Here is a 21684-nt window from a genome sequence, read left to right on the forward strand (position 1 = left end):
AGGGGACCGCCGGGCGGAAGTGTCTAGCCCTGGGCCGCCTTGGTTACCGCGTTCTCCGCCCCTCGCTACGTCATCGCTCTGAGCCCGCTCTCCGCTGCCCGCGCGGGCGCCGCCCGAGACCGTGGGACCCCGGTTACCGCCCCCTCAGGTAAGGTCTTCTCCTTCTCACCCTTCGCCCCTTTTTTCCGAGCTCCTTCTCTTCTTCCCCTTTTCGTTGCTCTGAGAGCGCTGCGCGGGTTCCACTGCCTCCTGTGCCGTTTGGACCCCGCGGTTGCCATACCCCTAGTGTGGGTAAGGGGGTGGCTGATGCCATCGTCTTGGCGACGGAAGGGGTGCTTCCCCCTTCCCGGGCCACTTGGTTCCTCAAAGCGCTGGTGGCCGTGATTGCTGGAGAGAAGAGGGAATGCTGGTTGATCCCGACGAGCGGGGGCTTGGACGGCAGCCTGGTTTTAAGCAAGGGATAGGGAGAGGCAAAAGACAGGAGTAGGTAGGCCTGGAGGGGTGCGGTTGGGTACAGTGTGGACGGCGTGTGAACCCTGGGCGGTGACAGTGGAGAAAGATGTCTTGGGCCCTGCCCCTGAACCAGGAGCCACCATGTTGGTGATACCCCCCGGACTGAGCGAGGAGGAGGAGGCTCTGCAGAAGAAATTCAACAAACTCAAGAAAAAGGTGAGGGAGTGTGTGGGGGCGTGGCCCAACCTTTCACAGACTCTACACTCTTGAGAACACCTGGGGTGAGTGTGAGGGGATGGGGGGGTTCTTCCAGCTCATACCTGGAGACATATCTCCTCTCAGCGTAGCCTCATAGCTGGGCTTTTCCCGAGTCTTGGTGTGTACCTTCTCTTCTGTGCATTCTGCCATGGAGTTGTCTTCCTTTTCCGTGGCTTTTAGTACCACCAAAGAGGTGGTAGTCTCCAGGTTTGTTTTTTCAGTTCTATCCAGTCTGTTACTGATAGCCCTTAGGTACCCACTGTTGCAGCTGTCATCTTCCTATCTATTCCAAATTAGTTCCTTTTCTTGATCTTCCGAATAGGAGTGACCACAGCCAGTTCTCCCAGGTGTTTGGAATCAAAATCTCATCTCTGACTTCTCCACTTTTTGCATAGCCAGACATTTTCAAGTCTTCTTGATTCTTCCTTGGAAGTGATTTCTTCTCTTTATTTTTTCCTGTGTATTTCATAGATCGAGTTTTTGCTGACGCTCACATAGACTTTTGTAATGGTTTCTCAAGAAGTTTCTCAGTGGTTTTTTGGGCAGACTTCCTTCATTCTTATTAAAATGAACTGCTGAAAACACAAAACTCTCTCTTTTTCTCAAAACCCGAAAGTGGTTTCCCGTTGTTTATAGAACAAAGCCTTACTTTGGCATCCCTTTCTAGTCAAATGGAACTATTCACTAGTCCCAAACCATGCATTCCCAAAGCCTTCTTATTTCTGCATCTTTGCCATCCTGTTTTCTTTGTCTAAAATGCCCTTTTCTTTCGATCTGTTTTGTGTAGATTCTATCCAGGGACCAGTTTAATAGCCATTTGGCATCAGATAATCTTACTTGGTTTCACCTACGAGCAGTCTGCACCTTTTAGAATCATTCTTGATAATTATCTCTAATCATCTTGTTTCTCAGGCTGTAAGCTTCTCGAGGGAAGGAACTTTATCTCATACTTTTGCATCCCTTTGTTACAAAGTAATGGCGTGTCCTTGTTAAACATACAGGGGATCGATGGATGAAGCCCCTGAGAAAGGCACATAGGCTTATACTTACTTGCAGCTTACATCTTGGGGCGCTGGTCCATGGTTGAATTCCTTGTCTTCAACTTCAAAAACCTGAAACTTTGGAAAGCCTTTGGATACTGTGGTTTGGCTACATTAAGTATTGCTGGTATTGTAGATGATCCAGTGGACCATGTGTGAGAGGCAGGGCTGCCTCAGAGTATCACTGCAGGGACACTACCTGAATTGTTTTCTGAGAAAGGTGTCCCCTGGAGTGAGGTGCCCAGGAGGGACCTTGGGAGCAGACCGGGCCAGGGACTGGCCCTCACCAATCCCTCTCTTCTCACTCTCGTTCCCAGAAAAAGGCATTGCTGGCTCTGAAGAAGCAAAGTAGTAGCAGCACAGCCAGCCAAGGCGGTGTGAAACGCTGTGAGTGACAGGGGAGATGGGGATAGGCTGGGGTGGGCACCGTGGGGCCAACGTCTCCCACAGCTTGGCCAAATGATGCCCCCTTCCCTCACCACTCCAGCACTGTCTGAGCAGCCTGTGGTGGACACAGCCACAGCAACAGAGCAGGCAAAGCAGCTGGTGAAATCAGGAGCCATCAGTGCCATCAAAGCCGAGACCAAGAACTCGGGCTTCAAACGTTCTCGAACCCTAGAGGGGAAGTTAAAGGTGAGCACAAACAGAAAGATTGTTCAGGGGACCCTTGACTTCAGAGGGCATCTTTCCACGTTGGAATGGAGGTAAAATTTAGGGGAAAAATAACGTCTATTCAGTCATGGGCAAATTGTCATACAGGTCTGAACTTCAGATTTCTTATCTGTAAAGTGAAGACACTGGCTGACTTCTCAGTTCTCCATTTTACACGTTCTGTGGCTTTAATCTATTCGAACTTCTGGGTTTTGTCATTCTGAGGAGTTGAACAGGTCGAAGATGTCAGCGGGTTCAAGAAACATACAGATAAGTTAAATACTCTTAAGTGTATGTTAGGTCATTTATGAAAAATACATAATCAAGTAAGAAATGCACAAAGGAATTAAAGGAGAAGAAAGAGGCCAGAAGACACCAAGAGGAGGGTGAGGGAAGAGGAACCCCTTGTCACACGGTTAGGCTGCCTCCTGCTCTCACATTGAAGTAGATCTCTACAACCTTCCCAGGACCCTGAGAAGGGGCCAGTCCCCACTTTCCAGCCGTTCCAAAGGAGCATATCTGCCGATGACGATCTGCAGGAGGTATGGTTCTCAGTTCTCTGTCCTTGGAGGCCTGGGGAATGAGGAAGATGAGAGACCCACATATTTGGGGCCACATGCCAGCAACTAGGACTCATCTTAACTGTCCGTGGTTTCTTTTGCAGTCATCCAGACGCCCCCAGAGGAAATCTCTGTATGAGAGGTTAGAGAGCTAGAGAGAGGACTGGGTCCCATTTGGAGGGAGTGGGGGAGGGTTGATTGCCTGGATGCTTGGGAGGTTTAGGGCTGGAGTGGAAGGAACTGGGGCTTCAGAGGGGGTGTTAAGTCTCCACAGGGTCTGGGAAGTTAAGGTAAAGGCCCCGTTTGATCCTCACTGTCTGCCTCTCCCCAGTTTTGTGTCTTCCAGTGATCGGCTTCGGGAACTGGGGCCAGATGGGGAAGAGGCAGAGGGTCCAGGGGCTGGTGATGGTCCCCCTCGAAGCTTTGACTGGGGCTACGAAGAACGTGGTGGTGCCCGCTCCTCAGCCTCCCCTCCCCGAAGCCGCAGCCGGGACCACAGTCGTGAGCGGAACCGGGACAGAGACCGAGATCGGGAACGGGATCGAGACCGAGATCGGGAACGGGATCGAGACCGTGATCGGGACAGGGACCGCGATCGGGACAGGGACCGAGATCGGGACAGGGACCGTGATCGGGACAGGGACCGCGATCGAGAACGAGAGGGCCCTTTCCGCAGTGAGTGATCTGGGCTGGTGGGAGAAGTGAAAGGGTTTAGGTGGGTCCTACCAAAGTGGCCTCTTAAAGCAGAGGCTGAGACGGGTTGCATCTTGTGACTGTGACTCCTGATCCCACAGGGTCGGATTCATTCCCTGAACGCAGGGCCCCTCGGAAGGGGAATACTCTCTATGTATATGGAGAAGACATGACGCCCACCCTCCTCCGTGGGGCCTTCTCTCCCTTTGGAAACATCATTGACCTCTCCATGGACCCACCCAGAAAGTAAGGATGACTGTGGGGCAAGATGATAAGTCCTGGGAGGACCTGGGTTTGAGGGCGGAACACTGGCCTATCTCCAGCGGCCTGTGAGGCCTGGGTTTGGTTGGGTCCACAAGAGCCCATAGGCCCCCTCCTGACCCTGTTTTCTCTCATCCCAGCTGTGCCTTCGTCACCTATGAAAAGATGGAGTCAGCAGATCAGGCCGTCGCTGAGGTTGGGACTTCCCAGATCTGTTCTTCCCATCCCTCCTGCTATCCTCATGTTTTCTCTTTAAAATACTGGGAGCCAGGAGAAAATCATTTCCTATTGACAGAGAAAGTCTCTTCCTAGTCACACGAGAAACGCTGTATTCTCAGATCCTCACTCAGTCTATTTCTAGGGTGGCAACTGTTGGAATTCCTCCTTTGCTTGGTCTGCAGTATTTCCCCCCATACCTTGCTTCCTCCCCTCTTCTGCCCCAGCTCAACGGGACCCAGGTGGAGTCCGTACAGCTCAAAGTCAGCATTGCCCGCAAACAGCCCATGCTGGATGCTGCCACTGGCAAGTCTGTCTGGGGCTCCCTTGGTAAGAACGGATTCCTCCTTCATCCTGTTCCCCACAGCTCACCCCTTCTGTTTGTTCCCCTGCATGTCCCAGGATCCCGTAGAGGTGATAGAGGCCTGGATCTGTGTGGAGGCCGTGGAATGGGAATATGAATTGTCAGGCCTTCTGTCAGTTAGAGGTAGGAGAAGATGGAGAGAAAAAGTTTGAGACGACAACTCCCAAAGCAGTAACTGGAACAGGGAAGAAAGTAGAAGTAAGGGGAGGTTGGTGAAGAAGATGAGCATCTCACCTGGCTTTGTTCATTTTGAGATGGAGTGTAGTTGGTTTTTATAAAATAAGCATTTGAAATTAGAGATCTGCAACTTACTTAGGTGTGAAGTGAGGAATGAAAACACGGATCAGAGTCCTCTGTATCACAGAGTCGCTGCAAAATGGTAGTATCCTCCCGGGAGACTGAATTTGGGGAAAAGAATTACCCAGGCCTGGGCATGGGGAATATTCAGGGAGCAGCCATTAAAGCCAAAGGACACAAGCTTTGGAAGCAGGGAAGTATCAGCAGTGTCAGGGTGCAGAGAGATCCAAGAGAATGGAGGCTGGTTTGGGGTGAGTCACTCTGACCCCAGAATGGCAGGGATGGAATCCTTGGAGAAGGGGTGAAGAGAGGAACACGTCAGCGTAGGGAGGAGAAAAGAAGGGGAGGGAACAGCTTGAGGCTTGAGGAAGAATGCTTTGGGTCAAAGCCGCACCCAGGATGGTTCTCCCACTGGGGCCAGTAGCATTTCTTAGTTCAGTGCAAATAGCCCACTCTACCTGTTGGTTTTCCTGGCAAAGGAGTAGGCAGAAAGGTGTGTTCAGAGCAAGAGCTGCCCTCCAGACGAAAGGAAGGAACAAGAAATGACTAGATGTCAACAAAGGCCTACGGAGATGTTCTAATGGGTTAACATCATTCAGTTGTCTCAACAATGACATCTGGGATGATTCTAAGAACCAAATATCCGTTATGGTATCTGCCTGGGCCACAGTAACAGCATATGCTCCTTGCCTGGGGGATGGGTCGGTAGCCCTGAGGCGGCTGAAGGGAGCCAGGCCATCCTGGCCACCAGAGGGCAGCATTGAAATTGGGCTTCCAAGGGCCAGAGGCCAGGAGGGAGCTGGTCAGACTCGAGTCTCTGGCCTCAGTAGTGCTCAGATGCAGTGCTTCAGAACTCAACCAGTCCTTTCCTCCTTCCCCAGCTGTCCAGAACAGCCCTAAGGGTTGCCACCGGGACAAGAGGACCCAGATTGTCTACAGCGATGATGTCTACAAGGAAAACCTTGTGGATGGCTTCTAGGGAATGGAGCTGGATTCCGTGTGCCTCATCTGCACCAACACTGGTCTCAGTAAAACACTGAGGTGGAAGCTCACACATCTCCCTCAGCCTCTGGTTTTTCAGCACCTGGGATTGGGGTTGAGCCTTTAAAAACGGCTGTTAGATTTTCTCTCAGTTGTAACACATGGCCAGTGCACGTTCCCTTCTCCCTTCCCCCAAAAGGATCTTGAACACAGGTCTTGTCGCAGCTGTTTTAATTTGATCTCATACCCCTTTCCAGCAGGAAACCCCTTACAGAAAATCCAAACCCTCATCTTTGAGTTTGTCCTTGAGCCAGGGCAGCACTTGGAAGAGGTTGATGTGAAAGTCTCGGGCATGCGCAGGCACCTGATGCCACCGCCTCTGGTCTTTGCAGACATCCACGACACCCCAGCTGATCACGCCAACCTGGAGAGGGCAAGGGGATGCCACGGATCATTTGGTAGAATTCCTTCCTGATCCCAGGAAACTCAGCTATTCCTAGTTGCATCTGAGTTAACCTAGAAGAATTAGACTGGGGACCCAGCTCACTCCTGGTCTCTCTAGCACACAGGCCGGACACAGGGCCTTAGCCGACGATTTCAAGGAACAGTTGTAAGGAGGCAGGCTCTGGTCTCCTCTTTCCAGCCACACCCATGGAGCTTTCCTGCTTTAGGGCCCATGCTGACCACTTGGCATCTCCCCACAGATAGGAGAGGGGTAACTCACTTGAATGAAGCGACTCCTCTTGTGAATAATCAGGGGACCACCAGAATCACCTACAGGGGAGGAAAAGCTGTAGGGAGAGCGATTCTTGGGCTTCAGGAACATGCAGCATGATCAAAGAGCTTTCTCTTACCTCTGCAAGTATTGGGGTCAGCATAAGGATCCACCCCTCCAGTGCAAAGGAACCTGGGGGTGACCACTTCAGAGATGTCTTTGACTTTGTCATAGCCTATGGCATACCGCGCATCTCTCTCACAGCTGGCTTTCTATAGGTGAGGAGAAAGGGGTGATGAACAGAGCATGCTCAGGAAGAACTGGGGCCTAGAGGACCTGCTTAGAACCCCATGTTCCTCACCTTGTCCCCATTCTTGATGTAGACCTCCTTCCGAACCAGCATCTTCTTCCCCTCTTTGGATAACTCTGACACAAACATAGCTTTGATATCCTTCGCAGGGAGCAGCTCTTGCACTGGACGAATGGACAGGCTGGGTCATTTTAGCTCTCTCCCTCCCTCCCTCCACCATCTCCCCATTGCCTTTGTCACTCAGCAAATGTCCCTCAGCGCTTTCCTGTGAGCTAGGGACCAGGCCGGCCATCATCTGCCCCCACAGCACCCCGTCATGCCCCACTTGTGCTACTCTCCCTGAATATCTTACTCTGTTGCTGGCAAGTGGTTGACAGTGGAAGCCTCAAAGCTTGATTTGCTCCCTGGGTGCAGGGGAGACAAATGGGCCTATTAAGGAGAGATGGGGAAACTCAGGGACAGCGCAGTGGACCTGCCCCAGGCCTGGAGCACCCCCTTGCCTGAACTTTACTCCTCGGTGTTCCAGAGGGCTCACCTGACAGTCTGTTCATACGTCAGCCTCTTCTTGAGCCTGATAAGGGCCACGTCATAGTCATAAAATTCATGAATGCCTTCTGCGTTTTTCCCATTGATGTTGTAGTCGGGGTGAAATAGGATTTCCTGTATCTCCAATTCCTGCTTCTGACCCCCTAAGGTAGGAGGAAAATGGGTATGTCAGGGCAACCCACTTCTCTGCGGGCAGCCTCCTGCCTCTGCGCCACCCCCAAGTAGCCCAGTGTGCCAGGGACGGGGCTGCTGTGAGGACCGGGGAAGCGTGGGCTCCTGCGCAGCTGAAACTGGGGATTGATGCGTTGCGTCCTTACCCACGCTGACCTTGATTGAGTGTTCCTGATCATCCACTGTGAAACAGTGTGCCGCCGTCAGCACGAAGTACTCAGACACCACGGCCCCCATACAGGTCTCGTGTCCCTTCAAAGGGCGCTGGAACAGAATGGCAGAGGGGAAAGCTCAACTTCCACAAACCCCACAATCTACCCCTTCCCCTAGCCCCGTTCCACCCTGACTCCCCCTGCCAGGAGTCCCCGCCACCAGGACGCTGTGCTTACAGTGACAGAGATCTTGGCCTGCCACGGTTGCTTGTGGTAATCGGTGCCTTTCTTGTGCTCCCAAACCATTCCACAGAGCCCCAGTGTCCGGGTCTCATCTAGTAAGAAAGGAGAATGTGCCGAAAGGTGGGACACTTCATTTCCAGCCGGCAGCAGCCTTTGGGGGAGGGGCGTCTGCACGGTAATGAGGCCCGGAAGGAGAGGAGAGTCATGGGACATTTGTTTTCCTTACACTGTGGGCAAGGAACCGTGAGCTAGAGTGAAGCGAACTTGGACCTAAGAGATGGGAGACCTGGCTGCTTTCAGGCCCGACTCTAGCTGGCTTGCTGTCCCTAGGCTGCTCTCGGCCTCACTTGCCCCATGTGTCAAACGAGGGACTTGAGAAAGCTCTCTGATGTCAGTCAGAGCTCCATGATTCTAAGATCAGGAAGCGGATAGTGCCAGGAAACAAGAATGTGACAGAGAAGGAGCAGCAAGAAAGGCCCTCCAGACTGCCGAGGCTTCAGGAGGAGAGGCAGTATGAGTGACCTTGGGGGACCTGGGCAGTTTCCTGACCTCTTTACAACCTCTTGGTATCTTCTTACCAAGCATTTGGACGAAAACATCTTCCAGATTTTCCATGTCCTTGACTTTGAATACATGTTGCTCTCCATCCTTCTTGGAAGCCAAAGCATTGATGTTCTCTTGGTTCACCAGAGGCCCAACCCCAAACACATAGATATCTGAGGGAGAAAAAGGGAGGCTGAGTGTCCACGCCCTGGGGACAGGAGCTGAGAAAGTAAGGTGCTGGATCCTGGGCAGTAAAACTCACCCAGATAATCCTCCCGGGGGTTTTTGCGATCCCTCCCAATGTACAGGAAGTCCCGGATCCCATGAACAACAGAGACTGGGTCCCCACCCATGTTGTGCAAGCCTGTAGAAGAGATGGACCATGAAGGTGGGAGGCAAGAAGAGGGTCAAGGAAGATAAATTGGCTGGAAGTAGTGACACATGGCTGGGTAAGCAGCTTGAGGGGATGGAAGTGACAGATCACAAAGAGGCTTAAGAAGAATTCCTCCTTGGAAAGAGTCACAGGAATGATCAACATGGTTGGGGCCCCGAGCAGCACTCAGGGCTCCAACCATGAGTCTAGCTTTACATGTGGACCACACGCTGGTACAAAAGGTTTGGGAGTCCGGGGGCACAAGAAGGGTCCCTTCTGACCATCAGTCATGAGGATGATAACATGGCGGGTGCGGTTCCAGCCTTCAGGGGGGGAGTTCCCTGGCCAGCTCATCATGTTGTATACTTCCTGGAGGGCCTTCTTGGTGTTAGTCCCTGCCTTCAATTTGTGATCTGTGGAAAGGGAAGAGATCACCTTGCCTGGTCTTCTAAGTCATCTATGAACCCTAGAGGCCTATCAACAACTGAAATCCCACATCTTTCAGCTTTTTGAGTTGTCAAAACTGACTTCCCTTTGGCCACAAAGTGACCTTCTCAGCCCCCAACAGGTCCCCAGTGACTCGTATTCCCCAGGGATGAGCCTGCTGTTCGACCACAGACTGCAAAGTGGTCTGCCCCGCCTTCCCACGTGGTCTTACCACCACCTCCCCACAACAACCCTGAATCTTTTGACCTCTCTGACTCCAAAGTAACCTCCCCGCAACCCGTCCCTTCCCTGACCTCTGACCTTCATAGCTGATTTGGTTGAGTGTCCTTGTGACCCAGTCTGCATCGCTGCTGTTATCATCTCTCACTCTAACCCAGACTTTGGGGATTGTGGCATATGTCACTAGACCATATTTTGGCTTCACCCCATAGCTTGCCACCTGTGGGTTAGGGGAGCAAAGGGTCATGGCATTGAAAGAATACTATGGTTGGGAGAGGTCAGCAGCTTTTCTGGGACAGGGAAAATTATAATCAGAAACTCAAGGGCTGACTGGTCACCCTGAGGTTCACCTGGATGATTGGGTTAGAGGTCAGGAAACTGCTTCAAGTAAGAGGGAAGGAGGACAGAATCAGACCAGAGGTTTTCTGGGATCCTGTGGCTCAGAGGCCTGGGAACATCAGGGAACTAGTCCTGGCAGGGCAGAGTTCACATTCAGGGGGAAGGGGGCTCCACCTTCTCAATGAAGTCTCTGAGACAGTTCTTGGCCCTTGTGAAGTTGCTGATCCCAATGCTGTCTGATCCATCCAGCACCAGATAGATGTTCATGGAGCCCGAGGGGTCCAAGACAATCTTCCTCTTCTGTTGTTCCCCTGGGTGCCACCAGAGAAACTCAGGCTCCAGCATGCATGGTTCCCCTGCCTCTTCATCCTCCCCCAATTCCCTGCCTCCCTCCCCTCTCTGCCTCCAAACCTGGGCTATGCCCATCCTCAGCATCGACTCCTTCTATGGTCTCTGTCAGGGAAGACAGGAAGGCTTCGGCTACCTCTGCAGGGGTGTCATACATAAAGGAGTCTGGGAGAGGTCAGAAATCAGGTCAAATGTTGGGGGGGTGGAAAGGGGGGGTCAAAGACTCATCGACTGGAGACAGGGGATGATGGATTTCCAGGGCAGGAAGGGGGCTCAGTAGTGAGGAAGTTCTACAGGCAGGGTTAGAAGTGAGGAAGGAGCTGGGTTGCATTAGGGGCAGGAAACAGTGCTCTGGTATACGGACGTGAGGATGAAAGGGCAGGATCTGAACCTGAGGGCATGGTCAAGGGTCACCTTGGCAAGAAGGCTCTGTTCCGCTCCAAGAGCCCCCTTCCTGGCATGTTCGCTGCCGGGAGCCCCGCAGGGTGAGTCCCCGGTTGCAGTAGTAGGTGACACTGTCTTCCAGGCGGTACTGGCTGCCCACCTTCCTTGTGCCGATGGGGGTGCCCGGGTTGGGGCAGTACCCCGCTGCAGAAGCATGAGACATGGAGGTGAGGCCCGAAACCTGAGGCCTGGATGGTACAGTAGAGCACAGGAGTTGTGGTGCCAGTTCCTCAGGCTGGAGCACGGTCAGGGGGGGGATACCATTGCTGGGGGAGGGGATGCTTCTCACCTCCATCATCGCAGATGGCCGTTTGTCCATCCCACCGACCAGTCGCTTGGCAGGTGCGATTGGCGGAGCCCCGGAGAGTGTAGCCATCATAGCAGTGGAAAGAGATCTGATCACTCAAATTGTAGTAGGGGGCCCGGGGCCAGTATTCCCCATTCTCAAACTCCTGTGGTCTTGGGCAGCGAATTGCTTTGGGGGAGGGGGGACAAGTAGAAGTTACTGAAAAGGAAGGGCTTCTCTTGAGAGTATCCCTCCTGGACTCAGGGACCCTGTCACAGAGGAATAGTGCCTTTTTGGTCCCACAGAAACAGTGGCTATCCTCAACCCAGGATGAGTCTTGCTTCTCCTCGCTCCCCATTTCTGAGCATTCTTTTCACTGCTGGGGCTGCCTGGCACAGGGCAAATGCTCGGTGAAGATTCACTCCCTTCCTCCTCCCTTCTTCTCTGCTTCAGTTCCAGACAGTCCCTGCACTTGCTCAGCTTCCCCTGTTTACCTGCTTGGCCTCAACACCACTCTAATAGCATCCTAGTCTGGCCCTTGGCCACCATCTGCTCCATCCCTCCATTACCCCGTGCCCACCCTCACTGCCCTCCAACCTCTGCATTCTGCCTTCTTGACAATCTTTTGGTCTTGGGTCTGCAGGGTGCTCCAGGACCCCGTGGATCTGCAGATGCGCGCCTGCACGGGGTATGGGTAGAAGCCAGAGGGACACGTGTACTCCAGTGCCTGGCCCTCCTTGAGAAGCCTGAAGGAACCACCTTTGATCTCTACTCCCTCCAGAGAGCAGGTGCCTTGGGCCCTGACCCCAGGCATTGGTGTTGTGCTCCCACCTAAAAAGAAAGACTGCTGAAGCCCAGCCTCACAAGGCCAAGGAGGGGTGTTGGGGGTAGCAGGAAGGGGGGTTGTGACCCTCTCTTACCTCCAGACGAGAGGCCCAGCACCAAGGAAATCAGGCAGAGTTGGGGGCTGAGATTTCTCCCCATGGTGATGGAAGGCAGGAGAGAAACTGGGGTTGGGGGCCTATCCCAGCTTGTGCTGCCTGTCTGCTTGGCTCAGTGTCCAAGCTGAAACTTCAGACCTGGGCCTGGTCGCACTCTCTTCCTCTGCCCCCCACAACCTCCAGCCTTTTATGCAATCTGCATTCTGGCACTTGTGGCTCACCCCACCCACCTGACCCACACCGCTTTCCGGAATGTCCAAGAGGGAGGGCCCAATGAGCTGCCAGTCAAGGAAATAGAAGCTGCATAAGCCCTGCCCTTTGCTGCCCATGATCCAGGACTGACCCCTTCAACACCACCTCTCAACCCCAGTTCCTCCCCAGCGAGCCCAGACCACCCCCTTAGGGGCCAGAAATAAAGGCTGGCTCACTCCTTGTTGACTCTTATGGAGCAGAGTCCAGCCACTGTTTGTCCAGCAGGGTCTGTGACCTGCCTCCTGGTGGTTCCTGGAATCATCCCGGCCTTCCTCACTCCCCTGGCCAGTCCACAAGTAGAGGCACAGACAGATGAGGAAATCATCAATTTTTATTAATTTCATAACTGGGAAATTCCACGTAAGAGTGAAAGGAAAGTGAGTCAAGCGAGGCAGAGGGTGTGCCCCTGGGGATTCCCCAGCTTGAATGTGCTGCGCGGGGCAGGGGTTCGGAGCTGGGAGCATGAGGGGGTGATGGGGCCTGAGGGTGGGAGTTCAAGGGTAGGAGATAAGACAGATGGCGGGTGCTGGCAGGACAACAGAGGGGTGGCCACAATTAGAGGGGCAAAAAGTTCAGGATACCCTCCAGGTGCTGCCTCAGCCAGGGCTGCAGGCGAAAGAGATTGATGTGAAAATCTCGTGGTATCTTGCCTTTGGGGGCCCTTTGACGAGAGTTTTTATTGTTCATGCCGCAGGGGTTGTAGAGACCCCAACTCACTAGGCCCACCTGGAAGAGGGAGAGAACGGGGTGGGGGACTGTCACAACCCCAGCTCCAAGCCTCAACCTTCCCAGTTCCTTCAAAGGCCTCCCTCACCCTCCTGCAAGGCTAAGACCCTGTAACCCCAGTCCTGTGGGTTTCCCCCTTCTCTCCTCACCTGAAAAAACCTGTGCCTCCGCTCAAGGAAAACTGCTCCCCCAGATTCCCCTGCCAGAAAGGGGGGATAAGAAACTGTCATACTGACCCTGTGTCATCAGGGCGTGCATGCTGGCCACAGGGGCAGCAGTGGTCTTTCCCTCAGGAATTCAGGCTCAGGAGGGGGGGTGGGAGGGACTCACCCCTGCAGGGATTGTCATCCTTCTCAGTCCCACTGCATAGGAACTGGTCTGTCACTACCTCTCTGACATCCTTCAAGTCGGGGAAGGTGGTTTTGTCTTGGGAGACGGCCTTGATACAGCTTGTCCACTGCAACAGGGGCAGAACAGGAGAGAAGGATGAAACGAGCAGTCCCAGGGGCTACCTGGCAGTTGCTAGGCCTGGAGGAGGGGTGACACAGGGTCAGATGGAAAAAGCAGCCAGAGCTGGAGCAAGAAGGGACAAAGAGACCTTCAGGGAGCAGCCACAGGTGTCCCACCCTCCCCCCAATCCAGCATCCCAGACCTGAGATCCTCACCTCTGTCCCTGTCTTGAGGTTAATGTTCATTTTGTTCCCATTCAAGGCCACAAAATGAGCAGGAATGCTCAGTTTGTTCAGAAGTTCACTTTCTGCATTCAAGGAGGAAGGCATGTGGTGCCGGTCCCTTTACCCAGCATCCAGACTCCAGATTGGAGGCTGTTGCACAGTCCACGTCATCAGCACTAAGCCCTGGTCCCAGTTCCTCACGCGCCCTGAGCCCCAGCACTCACCATGGTCTCGGCAGGTGCTGCCTGGGGGTCTCCGCAGAGCCAGATTGGCCTCCACGGTGCAGGGAAGGCAAATGGGCCTGGGGAGAAGGACAAGGGTCACACAGGCCCATTCTCAGTGTCCCCTGCTGTGGGACTCCCCAGAGCAGTCTCCCCCAGAGGACGCCCTCTCATCCCAGGCTCTAGCACCTGGCATGGGTGGACATCTTCACTTTCTCGGCCAGCTTCAACAGGGCAATGTCATCACCGTAGAACTCTCGGATCCCCTGATCCTTCTTGGCAAAGACGTCAAACCCCGAGGAGATCACCGCCTTATCAATACTGAAGTCTTTGCCCCACTGGGATTTAGGATCCCCTGGGAACAATAAGGCAGATTAGGCTGGGCCAGGGCTCCTGAAGGGGCCAGAGGCTAGGGACCAATGCTGAGAGCCCTGGCCACAGGCTCAGGAGCCTGGTGTGGGCCCTGCCTTACCCACGTTGACCCTCCACAGGGAGCTGTTCTCGGCATTGCGGAAGCAGTGAGCGGCCGTCAGGACCCACTGGTCTGAGATGAGGGCCCCCCGGCAGGTCTCCTGGCTCCTAGGCTGTAGGGAAATTGGTGATTTTCAGGGACTGCTATGTCTCTGGTCCATGGCCTCTTCCATCTCTGGGATTCAAGCCCCATCCCTCCTTCCTGGTACCTTAATAGTGACATGCCACGGTGCCCTTTCCTGGACAGAGGCATTGGCTGACATGTTCCCCACCCCACAGATGGTGTCTGTGAGCTGGGAGACATCTGTGGGTGTGGGAACAGAGGGGAAAGGAGGCGTGTGAGGAGCACAGTGAGCAGGTTCCCAGCCTGGACCCCTGGCTGGCCCCTCACCACCCACGCCACTCCAAAGAGGGAAAAGCTCACTCACCCAGCATGTGCTCAAAGACCTGGTACAGAGCCTCTGTGTCCTGCAGAATGAAGGCATGTCTCTCACCATCCTTCTTGGACCCCAGCTCATTCAGCTCTCTCCAGTCCACATCCAGCTTGCCCACCCCAATGGCATAGATGTCTGATGGGGAGAAGGAAATCACCAGAAACTTGTGGCTGAGGGGCTACCCTGTGAGACAGGAAACTATCATTTGGAACTTACTAGGTCCTGCCAAGCCCTAAATGAGCGGGCCCCTGCCCCCTACCTCCTATCTGACCTCATTTCCTGCCACTCCTCACCCTTCTCTCCGTTCCATAGAGCCTCCTTGAAGTCCCTCAGATTTGCAGGCACGCTCCCACCCCAGGCCTTTTGCATAAGCCTCTGCCTGGTCCACTCCTTCCCAGACTGCCCACATGGCTCACTTTCTTACCTTTTTAAGTCTTGACTCAAATGTCACCATCTCGGCGAGGCCTTCCCTGGGCTCCTTGTCTAAAACTGCAAGGCCTCAGCCAATTCCATTCCCTCTCTGCTCCATTTTATGCCTTGGCACAAGGCACTACCCACCACCCCCTACGGGGTCCTTATTTATTTTGTTTAATGCCCAGAGTGGGTAGAAGTGTGTCCCTCAAAAGGATATGTTCAAGTCCTAAGCCCCAGTACCTGTGAAGGTGACCTTATTTGGAAATAGGGTCTTTGCTCTTGGACTTCTAGCCTTCTGAATGTGAGAGCAAAAGTTGCTGTTGTTTTCAGCCACCCGAGTTTGTAGAATCTGTGGCACTATCCCTAGAAAACTAATACATTGCTCCTCCAGGATGACAACCCCAGCGAGACATCTTTGTCTGTTTTGTTCACAGCTCTATCCTTAGAATGGTGCCCAGGAGGGACTTTCTAAGTACATTTATATGACTGAATAAAGAGCTCATGAGTGTACACGGAGGCAAAACTTCAGATCTGGTTCCCCTGTAAGGTGTAAGCTCTGAGAGAGGAGCCTGGAGCCATCTCTTCCCACTGGAGACCTGGGGCCCACATAACTGTCCGTACCCCGCCTCCAAGCAAGCACGGGTGCCAGTCAGAACCGCCCTGGGGCGGCCACAGAGTCCAATCTTCTCCCAAGTTTTGAAGCCCTCACGGCCCTTTATGGCCCCCGGGGGGCCCTGAGTGGTGTGTAAAGAGCGAGATGCTCAGACAGACTGGGAGACAAGGCTTTCCTCAGGGAGCAATGTAGCCCTAGGCCGGCCAGAAGCAGTCACTGGGAGCTGGACAGTTAGGTCCCCAGTGTTTTCTGTGACTATGTCCCTTCAGTTGCTGCTTCTTTTTAGTAAGGTATTTTTGAGCATTTAACCCTAGCCCCGTGATGCTAAGAGTTAGGGAGGAGTTTGGCCTTCGCCTTCCCTAGGCCAGAGTTTTAAAGAGGAATCTGCTTGCCCCCGAGGGGCAGGTGGGGTTGTTGGCATGAAGAGAGGCCCCAAGGGGAAAGTGAAACTTGTGAGGCTCAAAAGCAACTGTCCTCGCTTGTCCGGAGCACTTCTGTCTAAAATTCTGTTCTGGTCAAAGGTCAATGCAATTTGTGTTTAGTCTGAACCTGAGGAATTGTTCCTTTAAAGGCTGCAACTGCCAAAGCCTTAGGTGGTTATCTGTACTGCTAAAGGAGGAAACACCAGGGACAGTCCCTACAAGGAATCCAGGCCCTTTCTCCCTGGAGAAGTTCACGGGCACGAGGACGGCAGCAGCTGCTCACATACACTGTTCCATACGTTGTTCCTCTGTTCCTCCGTACCAGGAAACATCTGAGCGTTTGGGGTGGGTCCTAGCACCGTCCTCTCTTAGCAAAGGCAGAAACCACCCCCGGCCACAGCCAACCGAAGAAACCAAGGCTGCAACCACGGGGTGGTTTGATTCCAGACTCTTGAGCATGACTCTCAGCTGCCTTCACACAGAACGACATGGCCTGGGTCCTCGCTGGAAATGAAGGCAAGCTGCCCATCCGCCCCCACCCGCCCCACCCGCCCCCCCACCACGCCCCCTACAGGGACCCCACAGCTGGGAGCGGCTCCGAGGCTCACCCAGATAGTCACTCCTCTGCTGGTTGATGTTCAAGATCTCTTTGATATTGTCAACAGCCAGCTTGGGAGAGCCACCCATGTTAGACTTTCCTAGAACGGAGGGAAAAGAATAGTCCGGAGAGACTCCCCACAGTCCCAGAGGAGTGGGGCAGCCATTCAGCATGGGAACCTTAACATTTAATGCTTCCCACTTGAGTTTCAAGATACGTTATTTACTAGGCAACCCTCTTGGGTCCCCTCCCTCTTCAGGAGCTTTGTACCCTATCATTCAATAAACTTTACTATTGCTCAATAGACCTTGCTTTGCTGCCCAAAAAAAGGAAAAAAAAAGATATGTTATTTACTGAAATTCTCTACATCCCAGGCACCAGGCCAGGAGCTTCATAAACTTTATCTCATTTAATTCTCATGAAACCTCAGGTAGTGTGGGCATCCGCATTTTATAGGCAAGAAAACCAAGTTCCAAAGGGGCTATGCAGTTTGGCCGCAATGGAGAGATGAACAGCAGAGCCCAACTCCACCCCGCGGTCCATCCTCCCAGCCTTCCATCCGTGGGCCTTGGCATGCCTGCTCCAAAGCCACCCCTCCCCGCCCAGCCGACTTGAGGCCACCTCCCAGGTAGTAACAATAACTGATAGCTGTCATGACAAAGCCCTTTTACACAAACTACGCTCTCCATAGAGATTGTGTAAGGAAAGGGGGGGCGGCTCTGATCATCATCACCACTGCTGTCATTCTGTCGACATCCTTGAGACTATTTCCACTTTACAAAGGAGAAACTGAGGCCCAGGGTGGCAGAGGGAGAGCCAGCAGGCAGGCCTTCTGACCCCACACTGCCGCTCCTTCCACTGTGCCGGACTCACTCGTGGAGGCGACGATACCCACCATCTGTCAGAAGGATGATGGCGTGTCGGATTTCCTGCCAGGCCTCTGTCTTCATTCCAAGGCGTTGCATCTGGTTATTCATCATGATATGGACACAATTTAAAGCTGCATAGGTGTCCGTCCCTGTCCCATTTTCATGGTCTGGAGTATGTGAAGAGGAAAGACTCTCATAGAAACGTCCCACCTACCACCTGGCAGAAGGAATCCCTCTATTCTCCCAACCATCGGAAATGCATTTATCAACTGGCTTGATATATTCAGACCTTCACTATCCAGATAGAGATTTGGCGTCACTGCCTGTTCAAACATTAAAAGCCTTTTCCCTTAGAAATGCTCGTTGCAGGGGCTCCTGGGTGGCGCAGTCTGTTAAGCGTCTGACTCTTGGTTTTGGCTCAGGTCGTGATCTCAGGGTCCTGGGATGGAGCCCTGCATAGGGCTCCACGCTCAGCAGGGAGTCTGCTTGGGATTCTCTCTTTCCCTCTCCTTTTGCCTCTTCTCCCCCTCCCTCTCTCTCTCTCTCTCTCTCTCTCTCAAATTAATAAATAAATCTTTTCTTTAAAAAAAGAAATGCTCATTGCCTAACCCCACTGAAGGCCACTCTAAAGCCTCAAAATTCAGAGATAGGGTTCCCAAAGAACTTGGGTTGTTGCAGCTACCTGCAACCCACCACCCAGGCAGCTTGACAATGGTGTGGGGAGACTACAGTGTTGAGCCAAGAAAGCCAGCCCACGTAGATCTGGCATCAGGAAGGAGCCAAAGACCTGCACAAGGCATTCGGATGTGTAGCGCATTAGAGTAAGCCACGAATTGGTGGGAGTTGGGACTCCCCCGCCAGGAACCTGACTTGGAAGCCACCTCCCCCTGAGGAACCTGAGCCCCAGAGCCCTGGGACTAGAATGCCACCAAAGGCCTCACTCTCTCTCTAACTTGTCCAGAACCTCCTTGCAGGCACAGAGAGCTCATCCTCCCCCCCCCCGCCCGCCTCATCGTCTTCATTTGATGACACACATACCTTTATAGTTGACATTGTTCAGACTGTTGATTACTTCGGTCACATCCCGGGAGTTGTCATACAGAACAGACATGATGACGTGGGGCTTGGATGCAAAGGTGATGATGGCGACACTAACATTGATCTCAAAACTGAAGATCTGGGAAGGGCAAGTGAGAGGCAGTGTGAGAGGCCTTGAAACGGAAGGGGAGAGAGTAAGAGAGCCAGCCAAGGGCCCCAGAGGAGGCAGAGAGCCTGGGCCACTTGCTAAGACACTGCTGCTTGCAGGGAGCCAGCAAGCTAACGTTTGCTGACCAGGTCTTCTTTTTGATAGGCCGCTCGCTCCTCATTGCATCCTCACATCAGTTCTGTGAGGGGCGCGACATGGCCCCTATTTTCTGGATGAGGACGTTGAGGCTTGTTGCCGCGCCACAGACCACACGCCGGTACAAGGCAGAGGTCGAATTTGAACTTGTCCACTTGAATCTGAGGCACTTCTCCAACTGGCATGTTTTGCAGCCTCAAGGCTTGCGGTTACTCTAAGTCTCAAGAGAGACTAAGGAGCACAAAATGCCTTCTTTGAAAATGTAGCTGGGGGGCGCCTGGGTGGCTCAGTCTGCCTTCAGCTCAGGTCATGATCCCAGCGTCCTGGGATCGAGCCCCGCATCAGGCTCCCTGCTCGGCTGGGAGCCTGCTTCTCCCTCTGCCCCTCCCCCTGCTTGTGCTCGCGCGCTCTCTCTCTCCCTCTCTCTCTGTCAAGTAAGTAAGTAAGTAAATAAATAAATAGATAGATAGATAGATAAAATGTAGCTGGGAAGAAAAACATATATCTACATAAACTATTGTGAAAAGCATAATTGCCAAGCAAAGTACTGGCAAGGAATCTAAACTAGTGGCTTGTCAGTAAAAACATTCTGAGCATATACTTCAACATAGGTATATATATTTATAAAAACCGACTCATTTATAAAGTGCATCACTATTCAAATATATTATATACCTTTTAAACACAAAAAATTGGAATTTTTGAGGGAAAGTATTAAATATTAAGTTGTTGATTTAATTTAAACTAAAATTATTCAACAAGGATACCAGTACTTATCTACCACACCCTGCTGGATTATTTTGTATATCCCTCTGTGGAGACCGCCATCCTAGATGATGGGTGCCTGGTAAACAGGACCTCAGCCTTGTTCATCTTTGGTGTCTCCCAGCACCCAGCACCCAGCATGGTGCCTAACACGTAGAAGGTGCCCCGCTGGTGTTTGTGGGATGAAAAATAGGATCCTATAAATTGAAGCCATGATTCCTGCACGGCATGCACATAATCTGGGAGGACTTTTCAGAGGAGGTAGGCTGTGAGTGGGATTCTGAGGAAGGGAAGGAACCAGAGAGAGACAGTGGGTGTAGGAAGCCTCCTCTGTGCACAGACCCCTATTTCCTGACCCTGTCCACCATGAGAATGGCGCTGTCCTTGAAGATCTGAAAGTCATCTTCTGCCACACTCTGAGAGGCATCCAGGAGCAGGTAGAGGTTCAGGTGACCAGAGCGCTGGATTTGGATTTTACGGCCCATGCTTTCTGGGAGAAATGTGGAAAGAGTAGATTCACATCTTGACCTCCCACCTGCTCTCTTGCCAAGGGGTGGGGCCTCCCTGCCTCCCCTCCAGTCATCTCAGCCCCACTGAGCCTTCCCGAAGCTCTCAGCATCCTCCCCAGGCCAGGCCCAGCACCCTGCTGCCCCTACCTCAAGCACTTACTCGTTTTCTTCTGGGTGGGATTGGTGGCTCCAAGTAGGTGGGAGAACGAGGTGCCCAGGGCAGGGGCCACATCCTCAGGAAAGTCGTAGGAGTAGGGCTCTGTGGAAAGTCGCTGGGGTCAGCCAGGGTCAGGGGTGGGGTGCCCAGGACTCTCTGGAGGGTCAAGGTGGCTGGCTACTCACGGCGGCATATGGGCTCTGTCCCACTCCAGACCCCATTGCTCTGGCACTCCCGCTCCGCAGACCCAGTCAGCACCAGATTTGAGGAGCAGCGGTAGCTGACTTTGTCCCCAAGGCCAAAGCGGGACCCCGTCCGCACGGCACCCACCGAGATGCCCGGGTTGGGGCAGTGGCCAGCTGTGAGTCAACAAAGGAAGACAGCAGTGAGCAGAGACACCCCTCCTCGGCCTTTCTGTCCTGCTCACCCACCCTGTCCCTCTTCCTCCTCTCCAGACCCGTGGAGCCTCTGCAGGTCATCTGGCCTCCCCATTGGGAGACACCACAACCGGCCTTCCCAAGGGTGTGGATGGAAAATCTTAAGTAGGGCAAAATGTTCAGAACTCAGTGCCCTCGGTTGCCAGTTAAAGCGTCCCAGTGCCAACCCACCGACTCAGCCTGCATCCATCCCAGAGCCCCAGGGAAGATGCTGACTGAGGGGCCCAACACGGCCACAGAGAGTATTTACACTTCATAAACCATAATGAGGCATAGCCACACACCCACCAGGATGGCTGAAACTGAAAATCTGGAGAATTCCTTAATTCCATATTGCTGGAGTGACAATTGGGAAACGTTTGCCAGTCTCTACTAAAACTAAATGTAGGGCGCCTGGGTGGCTCAGTTGGTTAAGCGACTGCCTTCGGCTCAGGTCATGATCCTGGAGTCCCGGGATCGAGTCCCGCATCGGGCTCCCTGCTCGGCAGGGAGTCTGCTTCTCCCTCTGACCCTCCCCCGTCTCATGCTGTCTCTCTGTATCTCATTCTCTCTGTCAAATAAATAAATAAAATATTTTAAAAAAAAATAAATAAATAAATAAATAAAACTAAATGTATGCCGGGGCGCCTGGGTGGCTCAGTCGGTTAAGCATCTGCCTGAAGGCAGAATAGGGATCGAGCCCCACATCCTGCTCCCTGCTCAGCGGTGAGTCTGCTTCTCCCTCTCCCTCTTCCTGCCACTCCCCATGCTTGTACTCTCTCTCTCTGTGTCAAATAAATAAATAAAATCTCTTTTTTAAAAGATTTTATTTATTTGCCAGAGAGAGACCCAGCAGGAGAGGGAACACAAGCAGGGGGAGTGGGAGAGGGAGAAGCAGGCTTCCCCCGGAGCAGGGAGCCCGATGCGGGACTCGATCCCAGGACCCTGGG

The 21684-nt window shown here is 53.1% G+C and overlaps 3 protein-coding genes across 6 annotated transcripts in view; 1 reads left to right on the forward strand and 2 right to left on the reverse strand.

The window, feature by feature from the left end:
• Positions 1-14: 14 nt before the first annotated feature.
• On the forward strand, positions 15-5986 carry NELFE (negative elongation factor complex member E). 3 transcript variants are annotated; one of them, XM_025862282.2, is made up of 11 exons: positions 15-148; positions 587-669; positions 2069-2138; positions 2239-2384; positions 2870-2944; positions 3067-3104; positions 3294-3637; positions 3757-3901; positions 4057-4111; positions 4360-4462; positions 5675-5986. In XM_025862282.2, exons 2-11 carry the CDS (start codon positions 595-597, stop codon positions 5770-5772), a joined length of 1149 nt encoding a protein of 382 aa, XP_025718067.1. In that variant the 5' UTR covers positions 15-148; positions 587-594; the 3' UTR covers positions 5773-5986. The 3 variants fall into 3 exon arrangements, with proteins under 3 accessions (XP_025718067.1, XP_025718069.1, XP_073741022.1); XM_025862284.2 differs by lacking the exon at positions 15-148 and adding an exon at positions 222-487; XM_073884921.1 differs by lacking the exon at positions 15-148 and adding an exon at positions 222-470.
• Positions 5987-5988: 2 nt separating this feature from the next.
• CFB (complement factor B) lies at positions 5989-12028 on the reverse strand. 2 transcript variants are annotated; one of them, XM_025862279.2, is made up of 18 exons: positions 11831-12028; positions 11508-11741; positions 10914-11099; positions 10595-10768; positions 10244-10345; positions 10007-10143; positions 9575-9713; positions 9109-9240; positions 8717-8818; positions 8490-8627; positions 7906-8003; positions 7663-7780; positions 7335-7488; positions 7152-7228; positions 6851-6963; positions 6629-6761; positions 6499-6548; positions 5989-6198 (listed from the first exon to the last, which is right to left on the reverse strand). In XM_025862279.2, the coding sequence occupies exons 1-18, from the start codon at positions 11892-11894 to the stop codon at positions 6043-6045; spliced, it is 2307 nt and encodes a 768-aa protein (XP_025718064.1). In that variant the 5' UTR covers positions 11895-12028; the 3' UTR covers positions 5989-6042. The 2 variants fall into 2 exon arrangements, with proteins under 2 accessions (XP_025718064.1, XP_025718065.1); XM_025862280.2 differs by lacking the exon at positions 8717-8818.
• Positions 12029-12416: 388 nt separating this feature from the next.
• The window catches only part of C2 (complement C2), a 12298-nt gene continuing 3030 nt past the window's right edge, over positions 12417-21684 (reverse strand). The window contains exons 4-18 of the mRNA XM_025862475.2: positions 20504-20677; positions 20322-20420; positions 20009-20142; positions 18584-18722; positions 17572-17712; positions 16687-16776; positions 14624-14764; positions 14405-14499; positions 14197-14308; positions 13914-14079; positions 13728-13804; positions 13495-13586; positions 13160-13286; positions 12979-13028; positions 12417-12829 (exon numbers count right to left, since the gene is read on the reverse strand). Of these exons, the coding sequence (XP_025718260.1) occupies positions 12659-12829; positions 12979-13028; positions 13160-13286; positions 13495-13586; positions 13728-13804; positions 13914-14079; positions 14197-14308; positions 14405-14499; positions 14624-14764; positions 16687-16776; positions 17572-17712; positions 18584-18722; positions 20009-20142; positions 20322-20420; positions 20504-20677 (1808 nt within the window). The 3' untranslated portion in view covers positions 12417-12658. The remainder of the gene's footprint in view (positions 12830-12978; positions 13029-13159; positions 13287-13494; positions 13587-13727; positions 13805-13913; positions 14080-14196; positions 14309-14404; positions 14500-14623; positions 14765-16686; positions 16777-17571; positions 17713-18583; positions 18723-20008; positions 20143-20321; positions 20421-20503; positions 20678-21684) is intronic.

This window comes from Callorhinus ursinus, unplaced genomic scaffold (genome assembly GCF_003265705.2).
Source record: "Callorhinus ursinus isolate GAN/ISIS: 27379988/994484 unplaced genomic scaffold, GSC_fseal_2.0 scaffold59, whole genome shotgun sequence".
NCBI classification, from domain to species: Eukaryota; Metazoa; Chordata; class Mammalia; order Carnivora; family Otariidae; genus Callorhinus; species Callorhinus ursinus.